Source organism: Haliotis asinina, chromosome 7, assembly GCF_037392515.1.
Source record: "Haliotis asinina isolate JCU_RB_2024 chromosome 7, JCU_Hal_asi_v2, whole genome shotgun sequence".
Taxonomy (NCBI): Eukaryota; Metazoa; Mollusca; class Gastropoda; order Lepetellida; family Haliotidae; genus Haliotis; species Haliotis asinina.
The window spans coordinates 58,206,088-58,231,858 of NC_090286.1; the positions used below are offsets into that span (position 1 = coordinate 58,206,088).

Genomic DNA, 25,771 nt, shown 5'->3' on the forward strand with positions numbered 1-25,771 from the left:
ATCATGTTTTCGGAGAAATCGTGACGTTCGCACGTAGAATGCAAGGTCGCAGTAACCACACAACTACATTAGGTGTTAATTAAAACGTGCCAATTGTTTATTAACAACGACATACTAACCTTTATTGCGAATAAATGCGTTATTGCTCATATGGGGTTACTCCCGCGGACGGAGGAACCCTCACAATGAAACTACAATGTTAGTCCACCACTGAGGATCATCATGGACTGGGTCTCTCAACCCAACACAGCAGTTAACCTAACAACTCTTATTTCTCAAGTGACTGTCCTGTTCGATACTGATTCTTATACCTTTGCGTCTGTTAAAACTATTTATTCCGAGTTAGTCCTGTTGTGACATAGTTACTTTCGTTCATAAACTAACGGGACGATAATCTGCTTCTCGTAAGGTCATATACGCACGTTCGAAAAAAGGCATTTTTCAGTACGTGTTTATGAAGGCCTCCACTTTCAGCTTGTGATTCACAATTTGCACGAAAGTGCACGACGCATGCGCACAGTTGCATTGTTTGCGTGTTTGTTAGGGGCATGATGCTGACAGTTGCATTGTTTGCGTGTTTGTTGAGGGCATGATGCTGACAGTTGCATTGTTTGCGTGTTTGTTGAGGGCATGATGCTGACAGTTGCATTGTTTGCGTGTTTGTTGAGGGCATGATGCTGACAGTTGCATTGTTTGCGTGTTTGTTGAGGGCATGATGCTGACAGTTGCATTGTTTGCGTGTTTGTTGAGGGCATGATGCTGACAGTTGCATTGTTTGCGTGTTTGTTGAGGGCATGATGCTGACAGTTGCGGTTTTAAGTGTGAACAGCACAAATAGTTAAAACAGTTTCGTATGACTGTCAGGATAGTTTATGAAATGTCCGAGCCAACTGAAAGTCAACGTCTACGCGCCAGTGGCGTGCTACAAACATGACAGAAGGGTGGGCGGAAGTGTTCGGTGCAACACAATATCACCTCATTTAAGTGAGTGAGTGAGTCGCGTTTAGCAATATTCTAGCAATATTACGGGGTGGACATCACCTGATTTGACATGTTATCTATAGCATGGCAACATTTATAACTTGCCCGGGACCGCCCACGCCCCCTCAATCACCTATATGTTTCAATTATAACTCGGAGTGGAGGTACTAATTTGCCTGATGATCATCTTACAAGTCAAGGCTCATGACAGAAACAAGATATTCTAGTTCGACATTCACTTTGCAAGGGAAGGCTATTTAGAAATTCAGTTTACGTGACGTGTATTGGGAAGTCGAGCAACATTTCTCTATCCTCCGCTTTGATGAAGCCGACTAGTCTGAAAAGCGAAACAGAAGGTTAACGCTCTTTTCTCGGCCAGGACCGATATCTCCAATCGTAGCTGTCAAAATGTACATCAAATTGTAGATAGGAAATGTAGATTCATGAAATGTAATGTCGGTAAATGCACAACTCGGTATCTTTGGCGACATGATCAAGGACCTCGTTCCTTCTATTACCTTCTTAAACCTATAGAAACCAAAGGACATTGTCCTGCTTGATAAAACCTACGAAATTATGAATAACATTGAATTCCTCTCACTTTCACACTCATGTGATCAATGAGATTCAGGAAAAACAGCACATATTCAAATCTCGGTTCGAAATGTCATGCTTGCTTTCAAAGAACCAAGTTATCTAACTCCTAACTGTCCTTGGTGCCATAGGTTTTACACCCCAAAGTCTCTTGACAGAAATGGAAATAGTTCTAGGATTTGTTGGCCATGACACTGAAGGTAATGGAGGACTCTGAGTGTCTCCGGAATATCCCTGGTGGGTCAAGGCAGCACATCCTAGGAGTGTCCCACTTACATTCTGTGTAAGCTGCGTGCAAATGCCTCAGTTGCCCCGAGCTGATGATGAACATAACCAGTCTGAATGTACCAGGTTCCCCCGAACTCGCTTTCCTGGATTTATTTAGTTTTATCTGTTAAAAACATGAAGAATGATAAACAATTAAATGAATTCGTAACCCACTTTCAACAATACCACTTAATTCTTTTACAAAAGCAAGTTCATTGAAGTATTCATGCATTTTAAGTGCCACATAACTTTCACATATACCCGTTTCTTATAAGGTGCATCCGGGGGTGTGTCTGACAATAACAATGGAATTGCACATCTTTACAAATGGTGATTTTAGAGCCTCTAGAAATATGTCCTCCTGTTCTGTGAGTAGTCTTGTGAATGTGGTTAACGTTGCGTGTCAACTCACACAGTCAACAAAACACCTGTAAACGCAAACAAGGGATTGATAGATAGTTTTGTTTAGGTGTGTGTCAGTACAGTCACACACCAGTATTTATGTTGATCAGTATCTTGCAGTACCGACTCGTGGCTTATCGACACGGATGGGGTGGGAGCGTTCAGGGACATATAATGCTTCCTAAAAATGTTCGACTGTCGGGTGGTCGTCATGGTGATGGAAATAGTTCCCATGTTGACGGTGATTGATTTTCTTCCGTTAGCGTGGAGAAGGTTGTGGAGGTTGGAGGACGTGGGGAAGGTGGTATACCGTCGTCAACAACAACAACAACAACAACAACAACAACAACAACAACCTGAAACGTGTCATCTATAAAACAATGTGATGAGTAGTATACATAATGTTTGGTCTGGCTCAACCTACATAATCCATAATATAATAACCTATTTGTGTGCAAAGTTGACCATTATAAATTTTTATTCCATTCTGTGGTAAAACAGTATCTTTTTCTTTGTGTGGAAAATATAAAGTTTTATCTATCACTTTTCTTTTGTGACTACCCTAGAAATATATGTAATAGTTGTAAATAATGAAGACTCACATGGTTTTTCCTCTGAATCTGGAATTGTGTATGTTTTTGTTGTTGAGATAGTCAAACCATGAGGTCTGTCATTTTTAGGTAAAATTCTGTTTGCTTGAATTTCATTTTTGAACCTAAATCTGAGTAGATATTTTTTAAAATAAATTTTCACATAACTTGTGTCATTCCTTGTTATGGCTCTATCCCAATCAAACGTTAACAAGTCAGATCAAGTATGATTTTCAATTGCTTTTTCACCAGCGGTAATAAAATTGTCTACCTGTGTTGTCATGGTATACTTATTAAAAACATAAAAGTCTGAATGTGAATTTATAGGTTATGAACAATACACAGTTGAACTGTGCGCGCTGAGACCTACAAGCTTATAGTATCAGATTACACAATCAACCATTTAGACAATTGTTTCACATAATAATATAATAACATATAACATAATCACTGTGCTTGCAACATGTTTACAGTGAATGAATTGATGAAACAAGCAAGTGAACATGGCCTTGAAGGTTATTCTTGCATGAGGAAACACGAGTTATTCGATTTGTTAGGTTTAAAGTATCAAAAAAACACCTACTGTGAAACAACTCATGAAACAAGCTCGTGTGTGTGGAATGTGAGGTCATTCTCGTATGAGTAAATCGAGCTCATCGAATTACTAAAGGAGCAAAAACCTACAGAATTACAACTCACGCCTACTGAGCATGCTGTAGGAAAGTATTTGAGAGGTTGGAAGATGGAAGTTCAAAGAAACATAGATGTTGAAAATATAAAACAATTGGTATTTGATAAAGTAAACCAAGAAATGAATGATTTAAAAGGTATTAAATTTCAGCTCATATTAAAGATGGCATTAGAGAAACAACAGGTAAATGAGTGAGTGAGTTTAGTTTTACGCCGCACTCAGCAATATTCCAGCTGTATGGCGGCGGTCTGTAAATAATCGAGTCTGGACCAACAACATGAGCATCGATCTGCACAACTGGGAACCGATGACATATGTCAACCAAGTCAGTGAGCCTGACCACCCGATCCCGTTAGTCGCCTCTTACGACAAGCTGAGTCGTCTTTGATGGCAAACATGTGTTGCTGAAATCCTATTCTACCCCGGGACCTTCACGGGTCACAGGTAAATGAAACAACTGAATACACCAATGTTTACTTCAGAGGTAATCAAGAAGTTACAATGCAATCTGACACTATCAACTCTTCTATAGACAGATCATTTGAAAAAATTCGAGAAACACTAGAACGTTATACTAATAGGGAGTCTGGTAGAGTTGTTGATGAGATTAACATGGTTTACCTGGATGTAGCAAACTATGTACTGTTGAGAGGTGGAAAGTACTTACCATTGCCTGAGTATTTTAAGAAAAAACATGCTATGATTAACGTTAAAAACCCTGGTGATAATTGTATGAGGATAGCAATGAGATCAGCTAAATTTCCAGGTAAAACAAAATATTCTTACAGGCTTTCTAGTTGCCCAGAAGATGATGGTATCAATTGGGAAGGTATGGATGAACACACACCCCTATCTCTCAGGTCCCCAAACTAGGAAAACAAAATCCAGACTTAGCTATAAACGTATTCGGACACGAAGGTAAAAACGTAGTAGTACACAGGATAAGTCCTTTAATGTGTAAGGATGATCATAAAATAATTAATATATTTATGGTACAACAAGGTGAAAAATATCACTATACATGGATAAAGAGTTTTAGCCGACTGTTGTATAATCAATAGAAACACGGGGGAAAGAAACACTTTCGTGAAAGGTGCCTTCACGGATTTTCTAGGTCAGATCTACTTGATTCACATAGAGATGATTGCCTAGGTGTAGAGGAGACAGACGTACCAATAGATATGCCAAAAGAAAACAATGATATTTTAGAATTTACTAACCACAAAAATAAAATGCCAGTACCATATATTATCTATGCCGACTTCGAAGCTATCACTAAACCAACTGATACAGTGGCACAATCCCCTGATAAAGGTTTCACTCAAAAAGTTCAAGAACACGAAGCATGTGGGTTTGGATATGTGGTTGTACGTTGTGATGGTCAAACTAACCCTCCTGTTATTTATAGAGGTCTAGGTGCAGCTGAAGAATTTCTGAAATGTTACAACAAGAAGAGAAAATGGCGCAAGAAGATAGGAAAACCCAACAATAAAAGCACTCATTGTCATGTTTGTTGTAAACCTCTGAATGGGGATTCGGTTAGAGATCACTGTCATATTACAGGTAAATACAGAGGCGCAGCTCACAATGAGTGTAACTCAAAGCTAAGGATAAATTTGAAATGTATTTACATCCCAGTGGTATATCACAATCTACGCGGGTATTATGCAAGCTATTTCAAAAGTCAAAGGTAACATATCATGTATCCCAAACAATATGGAAAGATATATATCCTTTTCGCTAAATGGGTTGAGATTCATTGATTGTGTTCAGTTTCTATTGTCTTCTCTAGACAGATTGGTCAAGGCAAATAACCCTAACGACTTAGCTATAACTAATCGGTACACAGAAGAGGAAACTAGAGCTTTGCTGTTACTTAAGAGAATCTACCATGTGAATACGGTTCATTCCCATTATGACTACTCCCAGTTTGACTACCCGTCCAATATATACCTTGTTCCAGTCCAGTGGTTTTTAATTGCTAGCTCTCTCCCCTCCATCAATGGTAGACTGTTCCATCGATATCTTCCCATTGTGACTACTCCAAGTTTCTCATCAACACACTCTTGCACGTATGTTCCAACAGCACCATAAACAACTATAGCTGTACCGGGTTCATAAGCATTTATTCAGCTAATTACATAGGTAATTATATTTAGATATATATGTATCTATACATAATGTACACCTTATAGTAGGTGAATTAAGAATAATAATTGACATCTCAATAAAACTTCTGGCGTCAACATTTCTTCTTCTTCAGTTTACAATTTGTATTTACAAAAACTTTTTTGCAACATAGCCTGCTGCCCGAACAAATTCAGTGGGCGACTTCTGTTGCCTCTGGAACTCATCCTGCAAGCGATGGATGCGAGCATCTAAATCTCTGTACATTCTTTTCCTTATTGGTGCAGGTGCTCCATACTCCAGCTGGGCAATTCTTCTCCTATTCGTGGCCTCGATTCTCTTGATCGCCTTGATGAATTCAGAAATGTTAGGGTGACTGTGTCTGATGCTCTGGTTGAGCGAGTGGTGAAAACCCTTGAGGTGACTATTTGTCCGTGGACCATCTGTTTCGAAATGGTTCCACACAGGAATGGGGAAACGTGCATCGTCATCAACCCAGACACTCACAACGTAGTCCTTGAATGCTTCACATCCCCGGATGTCTGGTGCTTGGTTCATGGCCTCAAGCCTGGTGTCTTGGACAAGTTCAGGAGGTAAAAAAGGAAGGGCTACAGCAGATCTAAACAGCTCAGATAAGTCATCATTCTCTTTGTACATTGTCACAAGCCCTAGGTCCTGACTTTTGCGCCACAAGCACTGCATGTAATGAAAGTAACACCCTCCAACAGATGTGTTAGGGAATTCATCAGAGATAGTCTTATGAACAGTGTACTCAAAGTCTACCTGGATAGTCAGAGGTAGAAGAGGTCTGCCAGTTGTTCGTTGAACAGTATCCTTCTGCGCATAAAAAATCTACAGTAGGTAACGGTTGACGATCAGGCATGAGACAGAAAGCTAAGGGAATCATAGTATTGCCAGTGAGAGAGTGAATCACGTACAACTGATGCCAAAGTCTTGGACACGAATAGGAAGTTCCATCCATAAAGAGGACATCAGCCTGCTGTAACTTTGAGAGTGCTTCTTCTGTAGAAAACACCAGCAATTTGTCACCATCTCCGTCTTCAACAGCAAGATAACGACGACCATCAGATGTAGTAGTCCATCTTCCGTCAAAGTTGACATCTCTACGATGATCAGGCAATGCAGTAGTTGTCTTCCTTCTGTGTCTATACAATGCTGACTTTACACTGGACAGAGGTTGTGCAACAGCAGCAGCATCAACAGGCAGTTGGCGGAGCTCTTCATTGTACATTTGGGGCATTGGTTACGACTCATCTCTGGCTCTTTTTCGCAGTGTGCTCATGAGCCTAACTGTGGCTGGATTGTCGGACCCGTGATTGTGCTCTCCAGTAACTGCTCTGATGAACTCTCCAGTTGTTGACAAGTTGCTTCTACACCTAGGAACAACACATTTCCAGTAGTCAGACACATTTCCAGACTTGTTCAACTTGTACCAAAATCCAGCATTTAACACTTGTCGGGCTCCTCTCTGTGATATAACAAACTCTGCTCTCTGAACACCAGCCATAGCTAAATCAAAATACGTGTAACTGGGTCTTATATACTTGTTGATAAATATGGTAGTTAAAACGTTTTATTGTTGGGTTGTACAGGAGTGATGTCCAAATACGTCAGGTTTTCAAAACAAATGAAAGTATGGATGAAGCGTGAGTATCTATATCTTTGATCAGAGTAGAAGGATTATCATAGCTTGGGTACTTTCAAAACAATCAATCTGTATTTTAAATTGTCAAAGTACCTTAGTTTGGGTTGTAGAGGAGTGATCTCCAAACTGGGAATAATCAGCTATACGGGTACAGTACATTATTAAGTGCAGGGGTGGTCCACTATATGTGTATTTTAATTAGTAGTCATAATGGGGGTAGTCATAATGGGAAGATACCGTGAATACATGGATGACTGTTCTAAGTATAATGAGACACAATTATCTCCAACTGACCGATTTTACAGAAATATTTCTGATGCATCTGTTTCACAAGATGATTATGAACACGCTAAAAAGGTGTGGGAAAAACTAAACTGTTAAAATATGGGTAATTACCATGATTTATATTTGAAAACAGATGTGTTATTGTTAGTTGATGTTTTTGAGATGTTTAGAAAAATGTGTTTGATGCAGTATGAGTTGGATCCAGCATGGTATAATTCAAGTCCTGGACTCTCGTGGGATGCTTTACTGAAAAAAAACGGTATTAAATTAGAATTATTTACTGATTACATCATGTATCTGTTTATTGAGAAAGGATTAGGTGGTGGTATTTCCATGGTATCAAAACGTTAGCTAATAACAAGTATATAACAGGTTACAACTCTAATAAACCTTCGAACCATCTACTCTATCTCGATGCTGACAACCTATATGGTTGGGTCAATATCTACCTACGGATGGATTTGAAGGGTTGACTGACCAGCAGATGGATGTCATGAGCATTACACCGGTTTCAAACAAGGGTTATATACTCGTGGACTTAGAATACCCGGAGTAATTGCATAGATCAACAACAGCTACCCCCTAGCTCCTGAAAGGTTGAGAGTTAACCAAGACCGGATGTCTGAGTATCAACATAACTTGATGAATGGTCACCAAGCAAATGTAGAAAAAAATTGCCTAATTTGATGAAAAAAAGTATATCGTTCACTACCGTAATTTACAGCTGTATTTATCTCCGGGCACGAAGCGTACTAAAGTAAATAGAATACTGAAGTTTTATCAAAGCTCCTGGATGGAACCCTATATCAGGATGAACACGGACTTGAGAAAGCTGGCCACCAACGACTTTGAGAAAAACCTGTATAAACTCAGGAACAACTCTGTATTTGGAAAAACGATGGAGAATTTAAGAAAACGAGTTAATGTGAAGCTAGTCCAGTCAAGCAAGGAAGACAAACTTAGGAAGCTGATAGCCAGCCCTGCCTATAATAGAAGTACTATTTTCAAAGATGACTTGGCAGCTATACATATGAAAAAGAGACACATAAAACTTAATCGCCCTGTTTACATAGGTATGAGCATTCTAGACTTATCCAAACACCTGATGTATGACTTTTACTATAACGTGCTAACGAAGCAGTAGGGAGACAGATGTGAAGTGTTGTATACTGATACAGATTCATTATTAACGGAGATTCAATCAGAGGATGTGTATGAGGATACGAATACCAAATTAAACCTGTATGATACTAGTGACTACCCGAGAGACCACCCTATGTACAGTCAAGTCAACGAAAAGGTCTTAGATGAAAGACGAGGTAAGATGAAGTATGAATGTGCAGGCAAACCAATTGCTGAATACATGGGATGGAGGCCTAAAATGTATTCATCAAGAAAGGAGGTGACACTGAAATAAGAAAGGTCAAAGGTGTGAAAAAGAATGTGGCAAAACGGTATGTCAAGCATACCCTGTACAAACAGGATCTATTTGAGAAAAAAACTTTCAAACACCAGATGAACACACTTCGTAGTGATGGGCATAAGATACTAGTATACGGGTTGACTTTAAATAAGACATCTCTATCACTAATGGATTAAAAAAAACGATGGATAGCCTCCAATGGTATTAATACCTAAGCTTACGGACACTCCTTGATCTCTGGGGCTGTCCGCAGCACCGGTCATAACAATATTTAAATAACATATATATAATGGAGAAAATTTACTACAGCCCGCGAGGATATTGGAAAAGGGACAGACGCTATTAAAAAATTAGCGAATGCCGCACGTGTTTCGGAAGAAAAAGCCAAAGCTTGGTTACAGAAACAAGTCGAGAAGTCGAGTGTTCTAGTAGGTTGTTTAATAATCATTTTAGTCAACCGAGCGTATCCTACTGCTAATCCGGAAACCACTAATGCGTGGTATGCATCGTTAACGAATGTTTTTCCCTCAGACATGTATATTAAGGAAAATATATAATTATAATTATAACATAATATGAGGGTCGACTTGCTGTCGGCTGTCCGCAGGACCCCACACCCCCTCGGCTGTCCTCAACTGGTTGTGTTTGGGGTGACTTGCTGTCGGCTGTCCGCAACTGGTTGTGTTTGGGGTGACTTGCTGTCGGCTGTCCACAGGACCATGTATAATGAAACAACAGCAGTGGCTACTACGCCACCTACAGTTTGTAATTATGTTTATTATGCCTTGCTATGGCATTTTTTTCTACCAGCTTCAACTCTTTTGGGGTTCTTCTTGGTGACTCGCGTCACTGGTTCCTGGTGTAGTCAGCTGTCCGCTTCGGTGTTTCCTCTTTGGTTATCTCTTCCTGGGCAGCATCCATCTTGCATATTATTATTATTATATTTTGTTTTATTGAATTTATAATGCTTTGCCGTGATGATCGCTGCCGTCATCGGGGCTAGATACATACCGTATTTGTGATACAAAGCACAACTGATATAGCTCAAGGAAATATCGATAAACGGGTCCTTCTCTAAGTCCTCCCACAAATAGAGTCTACGTTCTGGTGGTATTGGTAAAAAGTGCGACGCTATGCGGGTATAAATCTGGGTAATAGTAGAACCTATCACTTTTGTCATCTCAGCTCCGAGTTGTGCCTCATACCTAGAGTATAATTTATTGTTTTCTCATCTGACATTTTCTGAATTTTATCAGCTATTATGTTTTCTCTCAAATATTGCTTCCCCTTACCACCAACATCTAGTGTTACCAGTCTGTCTCGCTCCTTGTTGTCCTGTTGTTCATTTGAAACTAATGTCTGTTCTAGTAATTCATCACACTCCATTTTATAATATAGTAATCTGGTTTTTATTTTAGAAAATATCCAACATACATAACATAATATCCAACATACACTAAATACATAGAGATAAAGGTTAGGTTACACACGACTAGAATTTCAAAAACCGACATGTACACTAGAATTTACTAGCAAGTCATTACTAAACTATTACTCCCAAGTTCGGGAATGTAACCACAAGTAATTGACTCTGGTCTATCTTGCCGGGGTTATTTGTAATAGTAACCGACTGACACATATTTGATGCCTAGTGGTTCTCTTAATCTTCGGAGAGGATTAACTTTCTACCGTATGACATTAAAATATATTTATATTTTTTATCAATATTATATAATTTCAAAAATATGACCGATTTTGAGATGGATGATTTTGGAGCTACTGCTCCTCCTGATGTTTATTACGATGAAGATATTTCGTTTACTAGTTTGTCATTGAGTAATCAACTATTAAACACAACATTAGACGATTGTTATAATGGATTAAAAAACGATAAAAACTACGTCGAGCCTCAGGGTCGAGACTATTCGAATTTTACCAAAGATGATAAGGGCGTTCTAGGTATTAAGGAAAACCCGGAGATTGATACAATTAACAGGCGAACTAGAAAACCACTTGCCTTATCAACTCTAGCCAGTCGCCATGGTACTAATTGTATCCGCGAAAAACTAAACATGCAGGATTACGGTGGTGCAAAACCTAAAATGGGGGTTTCCCCCATACCCGCCAAGGTTGTACAAGATCTGCAAACTACCAGATCCGAACTCAGTAGTAGTGGTGACATTACACAAAGTGCTACAGAAGCATCGGGCATTATTGAAAAACTGTTGAGTAAACATTGGGATAAACCATAACGGCCTAGACGAAGCCTTGAAACACGTACGCGGAGAACTCGTGAACAACATGGGGAAACTGAACGAACTAGACGAGCACATAGCTAGTGAAAAAGTTAAACTCAGTGAAAAGGAAGACGATGATATGAAACGCCATATCACAGAATGAATTAGTAATTTAGAAGACGAGAGGCGTACCCGATTAGAATCCGCTTCCTCGAATCGTGAACAGCTTAGAACTCAGACCAGCCGCATTCGGGAAACCATCAATAGAATACTGAACGAGGATACAACATTAACCGACAGGATTAAATTTTTGTTCCGTGAGCAAGGAATCACTATTGTCAGCGTTCTGACAGCGTTAAGTTTCATTATATTAACTATTGTAGTATCTGTTACTGGAGGGGGATCCCCCAGTGGGACTACCACACACCCAACGCCGAGTGGTGGTGACGTCAGAGACTGGATACAAAACTGGGTAAAACCGTCACGTGGCTTAGTCAAAATCTGTGGGCATTCATCGTCGTCGTGGCTGGTGTACGTTACAGCTAAGGAATTTTTAACCAAATAAGGCGATGGGTATCCCCACTAGAAGGGTTTTAGCCAAATAAGACACAAGCCGACAGCGATACCTCCGACAACTAAGGCTGTTTTACTATCTCTTGTTTACATTTGAGATGCAATTCCTTCTATTACTTAGTGGGGCCTGTATCTATATGCTGCTGATTGGACGCCTGCACGGTGGAGGGTACTGTGGGAGATACCCCTGGTTTAACCCTTGGCTCTGGTGGTGATATCACTATACCCGTTTAACCAGTATGAGTTGATGGTTGTACGTGGGAGACTTTGATGTCGTCGTTAACACCCAATTTTTGATGGGCCGTGGCGATGATTATTTCATTGTTGTATCCCGTTATTTTATTGATTCTCAGACGCATATCACTCGGAGCCATATAATACCCCACACCGAACACGTAGTCGACTTTTGACCTGGCATATTGTAAAGTGTTGTGATATCGTTTTATAGCACTAGGTAGATCTACCGGTGATGCAATAGCATCCTCGATATTAGCCACGAACTGTTTCTGCGCGTCGTAAGCGGTTCCACTACCTATGAAACTGGAGCGTGTCTGCGATTGAGCCCCAAGAATAGCCCACACGTGTGTTCTAATCGAATCGTTTAAACGAATAATACCAGTGTATTATATACGAGTGTATCCTTTCCATGTATCCAGCATAAATATTTTCCAATCAACAGAGCTTGAATGGTTAATTAAAATAACACTAACCAACCCTTACATCTATTTAATCAAAATGATTTCATTTCCATAATTACTAACAATGGAATCCTTCTCACTTCCTTTAATCCTTTGAAAGATAATACTACACAAGTATTACGAATACCTGGTCACACTGGTAACATGTTAGCTCCAGTTGACTTGAATACCAGTTTAGTCATTCGCAGTATTTACCATTAACAACGTGATTTTTTTCGGATTCAAATTATAGAATGAAACCAAATACCACATTAATTATAGACGTATATCTTGCAGAGATTTCCGAGCCAAGAATACTTTTAGATGGACTGAGAATAATTTGGTTTGAAAGACATGAGAATAAACGTTGTCAAATCATAATAAGAAAAGGCTATGAACCATTAATAAGCCCTGATGGTGTTCGTATTATAGATAAAAACATACCTATTAATATTTCACCCATTTACCTGTACAGTAATCTAAACCTTATATGCTTCAAATATGTCAATCAAAAAATAAATGACGGATAATTAAAAAATAACTTATAAAATATATTTTAGAATGGGGCTATATCCAGCCCTAGATGAAGAAGGAAATGTAAAGGGGAGTGTAGATGGATTTCAACTTAAACAGATATGTGAAATAAAACGTCACCTAGAGCAAGAACGTGATATTCGTGCATCACTACATAAAAAGTACAATAGAGCTATAAACCATATAGATGGTGCTGATACCACACTAATGACAACTAGTATGGGATTAGGAGCCGTAGGAGTTGGATAGTTGACAACAATCGTAGCTGCACCTGTTAGGACTTGAATTAGCAGCTATAGTTACAGGAACAGCTGGTACGGTGTTTACATTTGTATCCTGCAAATTGAATCGTAAAGCAAAGAAACAATATGAAATCAGAATCCTTGTTAAACCTTATAGAAGGTCATATTTCTACCGCACTCAGTGACATTAAAATCTCAGATGAAGAATTTCGTTTAATACTAAATGAACTAAAAAATACAATAAAACGAAAGAAGAGATTCGTCATAAAAAAAGCTCTGTAATAAGGGAGGACGAGGAAAAAATATATAAAACAAGGGATACAACAAGTCCAACAAACATTTATTACAAAAATCAGAGACATGATAGAAGATGCACATTAAACTGTTTCGTTTAGGTCAATGTTTTAAATTGATCTTATATATCATGGGTTATATGGTTTGGTCCAGAACCACTCATAGTGCCTTTTTATCACTAATCGTAAACTTTCACATGGAAGATGAAAAGTGGTCGTGTTATGGGGTTTATTAATTAAGATGGGTGAGGGAAGGATAGGTTATTATATTAAGGATTTTATAGGTTGAGCCGGAACAACCATTGCGTATACTACATGATGGTTTACCAGTGAAGGGAATATATCTTGATGGAGCTGAATCTGGTTTGGGTCTTTCGGTGCGACGTGACAGGATAGCAGCAATGGTTCTCTTGACTATTTGGGGCGGACAGTGGTTGTACAAATTAACCGTGATTGTGGACAGACTTACATTGGCATTACGTCCCGAATCATCAACACCCGAGTGAAAGAACATTGGACTTCTGTTAGCAATTCCGACAGCAACAAATAGCCATCTCTGTCCACATCAAAGCAAACCTTATTCATCAAATACAGTGGTCCGAAAGCACCATTCCTGCAAGCAATCAAACGGACTTCACTTCACGTAAACTCACCGAAGCCATCCACATGTACCGCCAAAAGCCCTCCATCAACCGAGACCAAGGATGCTTCCTTACTCCCGCTTACGATGCATTCGTTAAGCAGGTCTAATCTTCCAATTCTGTTTACGGAACCCCTTTGTATTTGTATACACACACACACGCACACACACACACACACACACACACACACACACACACACACACACACACACACACACACACACACACACACACACACACACACACACACACACGGAAAGAGAGAGAGACAGAGAGTGAGACTGAGAGAGAGACAGAGAGAGAGAGAGATGTTTTTTATTTTAGTCTCATCTTGTACGTACGTGTATAGTATTCCCAGAAATTATTGAGAATCATGTTGCGTCATGTAACTCATTACGTTTATTAACGTCTGGCGTTTTACTTACATAAACATGTTAAAACATCATCCTTTTACAGTCTCAGTCTTGTTTTAGTACTTTGTTAGACCTCCTCGCTCAGCAATGCATGCCTGAATACGCCTAGGCACACTACCCATCAAAGTTTGTAGGTAATTGTGTGACAGGGTATCCCAATATTGGACAACCTCGGCCTTCATATCTTCAATATTTCTCAGTCCCTTTTGGTTTATTCTGTCCTTCATGACTCCCCACACATTCTCAATTGGGTTTAGGTCTGGGCTGTAACTGGGCCAGTCTAAAACTTGAACATTTTCGCCCGACAACCACTGTTTTGTGTAGCGCGCAGTGTGTTTTGGGTCATTATCATGCTGGAAAATCCAATCATCTTCATACAATGTTTGTGCTGTCGGAAGAAGGTGACCATTTAGAATGTCAACGTATCTTTCTTTTGTCAAGTTTCCCGTGAAAACACACAATGGCGTCACTCCGCGAGCCGATATGCCATCCGACATGTGAAACTTCGGGCTATGTTTTGGTCGCTGGTAGATAGGTTTGACAGTATCTTTGGTCCAAATTTTCACACAATTAGGGAAAAGCCAAACAGAACTTTCATCCGAAAAGAAAACATTATCCCAATCTCGATTTTCATGAGCCCGACACCAGTTTAAACGTTTTTCCTTTTGTGCATCTTTCATCAACGGCGAGGGAATTCCACGTTTTTTCACCCAATTAAGTCTCTGTAATTCCTGCGTAACTGTTTCATTGCATACTTGAGGACTTCCTCTGCTAATCATTTCATTTCTGATGTTCTCAACACTTTTCAATTTACCCCTACTCACAATCTGCCCAAGTCTTCGGCGATCCACAACACTGAATTTCCTAGGCCGACCTGCCCCTGCTCTGTGCTCTATCCTGGTTCCTGTTTGAATATTCTTCAAAGTTCTGTATACTGTAGACAGAGGAATACCATGTCTACAAGCTAACACTTTAGCATCAGCCTCACCCCTTTCAAAATCATCAAGAATGAGCTTTCTTTTCTCTCTTGCTGTAAATTCTGCCATGTCAACACAGGAAGCCGTCTGCTCAGACAAGGGAGATAACTCTTGACGTAATGAGCTGCCTTCTAAGCCTTCAAGAGTTGTCTCCCTTATTTAGTATGCTTAGTGCATAGTGAAAGCCCTTTTTCCAATCTTAGCATCATTAGAAAAAAACAAAGATTTTCTCAATAATTTCTGGGAACACTGTACTGTGTGCATAAATTGACAAAAATGTGTATGCACAAGCCACCAAGAGGCTATAAGAGACTTAAAGTGCATAAAAATACGTGCAATAGATAAAATGATTCAAATAAATTACATGAATTTATACAGTTAAATACAACATACACACAACCTAGTATCAGTGATAATCACAGAGGCGCTGACATAGACATAAACGTGCATAGGCATTATCTGCATTAGTTTTCACATTCACCACTCACATTCCTTACACCTGCAATACATACAATGTGAATCATACGGAAAGTTTTGTAACAATAAAGTATAACTGGACGTACATGCTAGTTTTGTAAACACTGTGGATCCATAACGATGCTGTCAATAGAGTAAACTGTATGCTACCACACGTTTGCATGCGCTATATTTGTAAGTGTGCTAATAGCTGGCCGAGGTTTCGAGGTCAGGTCTCCCATCAATATGCATGTACCGATGTAGATATAGTGACAGACGTGTCATAGTCCCTTAATCCCTATCACACAATCCTCTTTGTCCACGGGAATTTGTCCAGGGACTCAGAGTGTATTAAACAAACTTGGAACACATTCCACTGGTTCTGCCCGGTCGAAGGTGACGCGTCTCAATAAGCCCATTACGTGAGATGTTTGTCACCATCGAAGCTTTTGAATATGTTCCCGCGTTTATATTACTCTGTCAAGTCGGTAATAAACAAATGAATAATACCTATTATTGTCTGAAAGTTACGAGACACTGAAAGGAAAGGTAATTTTATGTTCGAGATGTCATTGTGGGTATGTGTTCGAGATGACATTGTGGGTGTGTGTTCGAGATGACATTGTGGGTATGTGTTCCAGATGACATTGTGGGTGTGTGTTCCAGATGACATTGTGGGTACATGTTCCAGATGACATTGTGGGTATGTGTTCAGATGACATTGTGGGTATGTGTTCCAGATGACATTGAAGATATGTGTTCGAGATGACATTGTGGGAGTGTGTTCCAGATGACATTGGGGGTACATGTTCCAGATGACATTGTGGGTATGTGTTCAGATGACATTGTGGGAGTGTGTTCCAGATGACATTGTGGGTATGTGTTCGAGATGACATTGTGGGTATGTGTTCCAGATGACATTGAAGATATGTGTTCGAGATGACATTGTGGGAGTGTGTTCCAGATGACATTGGGGGTACATGTTCCAGATGACATTGTGGGTATGTGTTCAGATGACATTGTGGGAGTGTGTTCCAGATGACATTGTGGGTATGTGTTCCAGATGACATTGTGGGTATGTGTTCCAGATGACATTGTGGGTATGTGTTCCAGATGACATTGTGGGTATGTGTTCCAGATGATATTGTGGGTATGTTTTCAGATTCAGATGACATTATGGGTATGTGTTCCAGATGACATTGAAGATATGTGTTCGAGATGACATTGTGGGAGTGTGTTCGAGGTGACATTGGGGGTACATGTTCCAGATGACATTGTGGGTATGTGTTCCAGATGACATTGAAGATATGTGTTCGAGATGACATTGTGGGAGTGTGTTCCAGATGACATTGGGGGTACATGTTCCAGATGACATTCTGGGTATGTGTTCCAGATTACATTGTGCGCATGTTTTGGACATGACATTGAGGGTATGTGTTCGAGATGACATTGTGAGTATGCGTTGAAGATGACATTGGGGGATAACGTTTTCCAGATGACATTGTTGGAATGTGTTCCAAACGAGGGCATGTGTTTTAGATGAAAAGTTTTGAAAAATATGTGATTAAGTATGCCGCGAAGTTTAAAACTCTGCCAGTCTCCATACTTAGTTTATTCACTTGCTCCGAAATCGCTGGTCACTATGAGAAGACCGTGGCATTTTGAATACCGAATGTTAATGCTCACTTCTCGCCCGACTGTCGGGTGAAATATTGCAGTAACCAACGAGGTATTCGGACATTTCGCGTTTTCTAAAATCAGATTCATAAGTCCAAAAGGGCCGAAAATGCATTTCATTCTGTATTCTTTTTCCTATTCATAACGATACAGGTTTAAAGATTCATAAGTCCCAAAGGGCCGAAAATGTATTTCATTTTGTATTCTTTTTCCTATTCATAACGATACAGGTTTAAAGGTTCTCCCACGTTCACATATTACTTTGGCATTTATAAATTATAAACACACTGATACTCTGACAGATGTGCTCCAGTCACCTGAATAATATAGTAATGAATATCAAGGAAGCAATCAATCTCCCATCGTCATTTCTGTAAATGCTACAATTTACCTATCGTATGTACGCATTAGTAACATCATTGCCAATGTGTACAGTGTTATATGTATTGCTCTATTACATGGGCCGATGGCCGACAACCTGAAATACACTTCTCTGTACATCTTTAACAAGTTCATTGAATTGTTTGTACTGTACATGACCAGGGGAATAATAGTGAATAAAATGATTGTTACGTCACTCCTTGACGAAACAGGTCATCAGTGAAATGTTTCTACACTGTGACACAATCCTTTTGTGATTCGTATAATATAATGACGATTTTTTTTATACGCACGGTTTGTTGATGCGTTGAGAGATTTGAATGGTCACAGGGACACTGATAATCTCCACAACGGAAAATCATTGTGTCAGATTGATAAATAAACACTAGTCTTTTGAATTTACACATTCCCTGGACAGTTACACTGACCCGAGTTGGACAAGATCCAAGCTTTATCTTTTAATCCCAGTGTATTGTCGGAGTCTGTTGACTATTATATAAGAACAGTTCTTAAGAAAACATACAACTTTGATGGTATTGATAACAAGTTCATTCACTGTATTTATCGTCGTTTTGTTGTATATCTCAGCCGATATCCACCAGCATCTGGGTACAAGCAGGCAGCAAGAGAGATAACTACATGGTATGTTGTGATAAGAAGCAGATTGCCAGTAACAACAAGTGGCAAGAAACACTCAGACATGTAATTACAGAAATAGCTGGGTACAGTTAACAATAAACTCAAACGTAATACCCAGGCATGGTAAGGATTCAAGCGTTAAACAAGCTCAGTGAATGCTAATTGTAAACAAGTAGTACATTCTGGAGGAATGAGAACACCCAGCAGTATGTGTTCAGGTCCGGATGTCTTCCTGAAGCACTGTGCGAGGCCCTTCCCACACACGTTAGTCAATTGACCCCGCTTGGCGAGAGAGCACAAGAATATCATATCATTGTCTTGACGCTCGGCGTGTGTGTACAGTACAGGAAACAGGGTGCCTGTACAGTAGAGGGAGCTGGGTTGCTGTGGATATCCAAGGGTGAAATTGCAACAGAAAGATAGGAAAACTTGCTTGGAGGGACTCGTGTGACAGCCGTGGTACGGGAGTGTACTCATAGATCCAGCCCCTCAGGGTTATTTGGACGTATGGGAAGGTGTGTTCGATAGAGACATCGAGAGACGCTTGTGCTTTCCGACGTGTACATTTGGACGTGGACGGGCCGTGTATTCCCATGATCCCGTGTTACGGCAAGGGAACGAATGTCAGTTCCTAAAAGGACCATTTTAACGGCACAAAGCCTTTTCAAGAACCCAGGCAAGAGCTTGGGCGACATATGGAGACGCTTTAGACGCTGACATAGTCCGAGGTTAGTGTACTATGAACGTTTGTGTTCACCTAAGGGTACTCTTGTCTGAGAAAGAAATATGGAGGACCATGATCATCATCATATGACAACCACGGACTCGACCCCAGGACCGTCTCCACCGACGGCGGACCATGCATCTCACCACAGTCACCATATCGTAAGAATTACATCTTTCTTGTATGAACTAACATTTAGATCAGGCACAAGCAGCTTTCAGGTCGTCCCGACATTAGCCTGTGCACGTCTGACAATGAATCCATTCATACACTGTTTGTATCCGGGTATGGAGGTGTGCCCCAGCCCAGTATACTTCTACCTGTGTTAAGAGGATGATAGGCAAACAAACAATAAGCTCGCTCCCTAGTCACCCTCCATTTCTGATGCTTATGTTTTTCACTCATGTATCTCACGTAACAAACAATATAGCAGATAGGAATATGGACCGTGTGATCGACCATGGAAGGTTGTCTAAGGCTCATGTTCTTTATTTTTCATTGTAAACGAACATGCCTCATGCCAACGAATATTATCGTTCTTGAAGTATATGGTCCCAGATTGGAAGACACCTGATAGCCAAGCAATAGCCACAGTAGAGAAAGTCGGTCACGAGGACCCACAGAGACACACGGTCTCGGGGCAATACTTGTTCAGCCTTGTGTCAGTGAAGAGAACGATGATTTCGAACTTCTGATTATTTGATGCGGTTGTAAGCTGAATTTATTTAAGTATACATTCCGAAAATATTTGTTACGAAATAACTTAAGCATATCGGTCACCCAATCCATCTGAATTCATCAAACTGTTTCCTAATGTATTTCAAAAAGTAATATCTTTTCTGATAATGTATCCTATGGCGCAGGTGTTGCTGGTATCGCATGATCGTTGTGTGGACGTGGCAAGATGTCAGAACCTTTAGACACAGAACTTTATCACTGATATAATGTCGTAGGCATTGGACATGGAGGTCTGGTATTATAGAAGGAACTATCTCATTTTTAGCTTGGTTATAACCTATTTGCATCTGTTAAACAAAGCTAAAACCAAACAGTTTAGTTCTAATGGTATGTCTTGAGGTGATAGTAGTCACAGACATGAGTGAGTGAGTTTGTGGTTGTCGTTCCTCAGCAGTATTACGTCGCGGTGCATAATCTGAGAGGAGTTTGGAGTCGAACCGAAATCACCCATTGTGTTTGGTAAAAACATGAAACTGAGATTCCAGCCCAGTGTCATTGGATGCTGCGGAATATCGACCACCAGTTCCCTTGAATGCATCAAGTGTTCGGTGCTGGAACATATTTCATGTATAAACTGTTGATGACATGAGCTGTGTCCCGAAACACATGCACACAGTTGTATGTCACTCGAGAAGGATGCAGATGACACCGCTGTCTAAACAGCTGATCACCACAAAGGAGAGTAGAAGTGAGCATCATTGTTAGGGTCCGCTGTAGTATTTTCGAATCCTGCATTCGCCCGTTTTCTATTCTTTATGGTGTTCTGGTTTCGCCAAAGCAGTATGTCTACTTCTTACGACACTGTTGTTCTCCACAGTATTATCTAGCCGGTCTGGATATAACTCCTTACGTTCACAGTAGCGTTGAAACAGCTTATTCACCCAGGTATTGCATCCTTATGGGAATCGAACCCCAGCCTTCAAGCGAGACTGTCAAACCCACCCTCCACTAGACTACCCACCAAGTATTTATACGATCAACAGTGTAGTGAACTGTCTATAGTTTCTAAATGTTCTCCCGGGTATCACTTTCTCTTCTTTGTGCTCCCCGAAACCTGCATTTCCAAATGTGAAAATTCTTCTTCAATCAAGGCTTTCCACATCTTGAGTGTTTGGTCGACCGTTGACTTGCAGAGGGGTCTGTGATTAACTCATGTTAATCTGCGACATATTATTATCATGAAGTTCTTTAGAGTCTACTATTACTATTGTTATGTTTCAGATGACGTTTCAGTTGTGGACAGCGTCCAGTCTCCTGCTGCGGGCGTGGCGTCTGGACACCGTCCACGGTCAGTGGTTACAGTCTCCACACACCCCAAATAAATTACTCTTACGTGTCCACGTTCCCCGTCATTCAACCTCCCACTAGCTTTCCTCAACCGTCACAATCTTCCTTTGTTTTCAAACAGCAGTAAATCCTCCTAACATGCTTATTGCGGTAAGTGAAAGTCGTATGCTTGTCCCTCGGGGAAGACACTGCACCGTGTCCTCAGGCAAAGGTCCAGCCGAGTGATTGAAGTGGTACAAACAAGAACCTTACAATAAGCCACCCGTCTTCCAAACGTCCAGCCTTACTTGCTGGAGGAAACATACACTTACGCGCCACCATATTGCAACAACATCTATCTTATATTCACCCTAGATCCCATCCACATCCTCCAACTCCTGCCCCACCCCATCCACAACCCCTCACTCAAACCATCACCTTTCATTGCTCATTACATTTCGCATCCATACAAACCATATCATCCACTGCCAAAATGCCGACTATACTATTTTACCTACCCACTGTGGACCACTACCTTAACGTACTATCCACCTTATCATCTGTCACAAACAATTAATACACCACTCATATCCTACAAGACATACCACCTAACACAAACCCTACCCCTGCAATAGATCCGCCATTTTGTCCAGCACTTAATGTAAATACAACCTGGAATCCCATCGATTAAGATGTACAACGTTTTTGTAATGTATGGCGTTTTGTGTACCAGGGCGGATGACAAGTTTCATGTTTTGTGTAACATGATTGGTGCCAGCTTTCATGATTTGTGTACCAGAGTGGTGACAGCTTTCATGTTTTGTGTACCAGGACTGGTGACAGGTATCATGTTTTGCTGCGTCCTGTCCGTGGTCTACGAGGGCTCCAAGTTCTACTACCACATCGGCAAGATCCTTCACTCCAGGAAGTCCACCAGCAGGTACAGACACTGATGTCTGGTTGGGATGGGGATGATGGTAACTAGAGTTCAGGGTTATGCATTGTACAAGTGAATACGATTTGTGCCTATACTAGTTTCAATACTACTCATGCATCCTAAACATGATTTGACTCCATGCCCAGTGATATGCATTCTACTTAACCATGATTAAATTCTGAACACGCGTAAACGTGTTGTATTGCAAAACACGTCCGGGACAGTTAATAAATAATGGCGGTATGTTTGTGTGTGTGCGTGCGTGCGTGCATGCGCGAGCGCGTGCGTGTGTGTGTGTGTGTGAGAGAGAGAGAGAGAGAGATGGTAAAGGGTAAATCCCCTTATAATCATCACCACACACAATATTGCTACGATTTCATTTCAAGTGTTTGGATCGTAAACACCAAATGAACATTCCATTCTTAGAGTTTAGATCTAAATAAACTGGACAAAAATAGTTAGGGATATTTGTAAATTTTGAAATTACGAATAATGATGTATTCATTCACTGACATACTGATAAACTATCATTCAGAAAAACACCAATATCTCTAAGTTATTTTGTCCAGTATATGGTCTGTCAGTGTTTACACGCAACACACATCTTTTGGTCTCCATCTGTTACAATTATAGTTTCATATATTGACTGTTTTAACGTAATGGGGTAACGAAAATGGGAAAATGTTCCAGTTTGTCTAATGCATTTGGAACACACACACACATATGTGCGACGGATATGAATCAATGGGAACGTACTGATATCATTAAACAGAAGTGAAACGATTGCTGAGAAAAATCTGTGTCTTTACTTCTTTTCGCAGATGATATGATGCTCATGAAGAACTCTGCAACTGGTTTACACTCTCAACGAAATAGTGTGTTAGAATATTGCAATATTTGGAGCCCATCTGCAAATATCGATAAGTCTAAAGTACTTTCCAAAAGTCATTCATTTTATCAAAGTAGCTTTTCTACTATACCAATGTACCCCTTGAAAGTGTTGCTGAATTTAATTATTTAGGCTTATTATTTAAATTTAATAGAAACTTGTTACGAGCTATTAAGACACTATCGGCTAAGGGGCTGAAGGCGTGTGATGCTTTACTCAGAGAAGTTAGGGCCAATAGGAAAGTGAAAGTAGCGTTAGAATTATTTGATGACTGTGTTGTATCTATTTTGTGGTTGTGAGATTTGTTGAAGGAAACAGGCAGAATGTATTGGAAGAGTTCATCGTAGATTTTGTAAAAATATTCTCGGCGTTAAAAGTAATGCAAGTAATTTATTAGTGTACGGTGAACTCGGAATATTCCCACTTGGCATAAAGCATGAATTACAGATGGTTACGTGTTGATTTAAGGTTGTTTAATTAGAGAATTGCATTTGAAGGAAGTGTATTCTATTTTAGATGAAAGATCTGGCTGGTATTCCAAAGTAAAAGATATCTCAATGAGCAATGGCTTTAATTATGCATGTTGCCTCCCTTAGAAGTAAATGTTACAGTTTTCATGCCTCTATAAACGACTACAAGACAAAATCATTGCGTACTGCTATCAGGAGATGAGGAAATCTACTACCTATATATTATTTAAAGAATTGAAGGCAAAATTTGGCTTGAAATATATTTAGTTAATGTTCTAAATCGTAACCATAGGTCTACATTATTTGAATTAAGATTGTCATCTAATACATTATTAACTGAAACTGGTAGACATGGTAGTAATTGAATCCCACAGGATAAAAGAATTTGTACTATGATCTTAATGACATAGAAGATTTCCTTCACTCACCTAAGATCTATTCATTTAAAGAAATATTGTTGTAAAATTATTCAGTTTATAAATGTATACACCTATTATCATTAGAAAATATTAATACTCGGCGATCTTTAGGTAGATGTGTATGAAACATTCCGTATAAGAAACAATTAAATTAATATGTATGTAGGATGGTGAGGATGACATTATTTTTCAGTTAATAGTTGTTTCTTGTACGGAATGCTTCATACAAATATCTGCCTAAAGAACATTGAGTATTAATATTTTGTTGAGGCAAGCCTCATGGACCTCTGGTCATACATTCGATACAATGTAGATAATATTTGTGTTGGATAGCGAGGATGACATTATTAGTATCTTCATCATATTGTATGTATGGCCAAAGACCCATGGAGCTTGCGTCAATAAAAAGTGTCTCTCTGTCTTTATAACTAAAACCATGTAAAACGTGCTGTGAATGCGAAATATTTTTCTATCGCAGGTGGCAGGGCACACTCGTTGCTCACTACGTGTCCCGGATGTGGAAAGCTTTAGCCTATACAATCCACTTTCTGATTGGCTACATTCTCATGCTGTGCACTATGACCTATAACGTGTGGTTGGTGCTTGCCGTCTGTCTCGGAGCAGGGATTGGCTACTTCTTTCTTCTTCCTCTAATTGTGCACGTGCTGAACAAGGTCACGGACGAAGAGACTCGTGCTGTTCGTGCCAACACGACACCAGTTACGAGGTGCAGTGGAGAGTCCGACAAGTCCGACAGTGCACACTCATCTGAAACGGATAGCATCCGCCGTGCTCGAAATAACGAGAATGACTCTCTTCTGGAACAGATCTCGGTTGTGCGAGAAACAGAGTTGTGAGAGCGATAACTGTTTCATGCTACTGACCTTATTAGACTTTTTAGCAAGATGGAAATCACTCAGCCAAACGTCGTACATGTGGATAAGTTTGAAGTAGAATGCCAAGTATGCAATTCTCTCTAATAACTTCTTTGCTGTGATCTGTTTTGCAAGAAGCTCTGGACACCTTTCAATGTATATTATGCTCATTTCATGGAACTGATGTTCAAAGTTCATGTTTATGTGAAATATTTTGTGGTTCTGTCATGTCTGTGTTTGTGTTTCATTTGGTATTCGGGTTAAGTGTTTAGTGAAAAATAGTCAGTCGCCTCTCAAATAAAGTGGTCCAGACCTTTTCCGGACCCGTTGCTAAGACGATCTTAGCGCTAAGGTGACCTAACCCCCACATCTTAACATTGACTTAAGAAAGTCTGAGCGCTGACATTGTTTCGTACAACAACCCCCGGGTGCCATTTAGGTCTTAATATTTTCGCGATAACCAACATACAAATACACCAACACACAAAGCTTCCATCACTAGTAAAGTGAAGATCAAGGTACTCAAGAAACTAACACTCAAACATATCGAACAATGGAAAGAGTGACGACTACCACACAACATAGACAGCAAGCACGTTAGGCTGAAGCTATGTAATTCAAACCGTGACATAAGCAGGTTCTTTGTAAGAAAGATAATATCAGGTGGGGTATTGTGTCTGTCTGTCA

The 25,771-nt window shown here is 40.0% G+C and overlaps 1 protein-coding gene across 2 annotated transcripts; it reads left to right on the plus strand.

Annotated features, from left to right (window-relative positions):
• Positions 1 to 8,714: 8,714 nt before the first annotated feature.
• LOC137290594 (protein SLC31A2-like) lies at positions 8,715 to 25,312 on the plus strand. 2 transcript variants are annotated; one of them, XM_067821638.1, is made up of 4 exons: positions 8,715 to 8,922; positions 21,450 to 21,516; positions 22,326 to 22,434; positions 24,688 to 25,312. In XM_067821638.1, exons 1-4 carry the CDS (start codon positions 8,911 to 8,913, stop codon positions 25,064 to 25,066), a joined length of 567 nt encoding a protein of 188 aa, XP_067677739.1. In that variant the 5' UTR covers positions 8,715 to 8,910; the 3' UTR covers positions 25,067 to 25,312. The 2 variants fall into 2 exon arrangements, with proteins under 2 accessions (XP_067677739.1, XP_067677738.1); XM_067821637.1 differs by lacking the exon at positions 8,715 to 8,922 and adding an exon at positions 18,885 to 19,651.
• The last annotated feature ends 459 nt before the right edge of the window (positions 25,313 to 25,771 follow it).

Bases quoted from the DNA above. Each gene is read 5' to 3' on its own strand.
- LOC137290594 (XM_067821637.1), top strand. From the start codon at position 19,553: ATGGAGGACCATGATCATCATCATATGACAACCACGGACTCGACCCCA. The intron at 19,652-21,449 runs GTAAGAATTACA...GTTATGTTTCAG, and splicing joins CTCACCACAGTCACCATATC to ATGACGTTTCAGTTGTGGAC. The intron at 22,435-24,687 runs GTACAGACACTG...TTTCTATCGCAG, and splicing joins TCCAGGAAGTCCACCAGCAG to GTGGCAGGGCACACTCGTTG.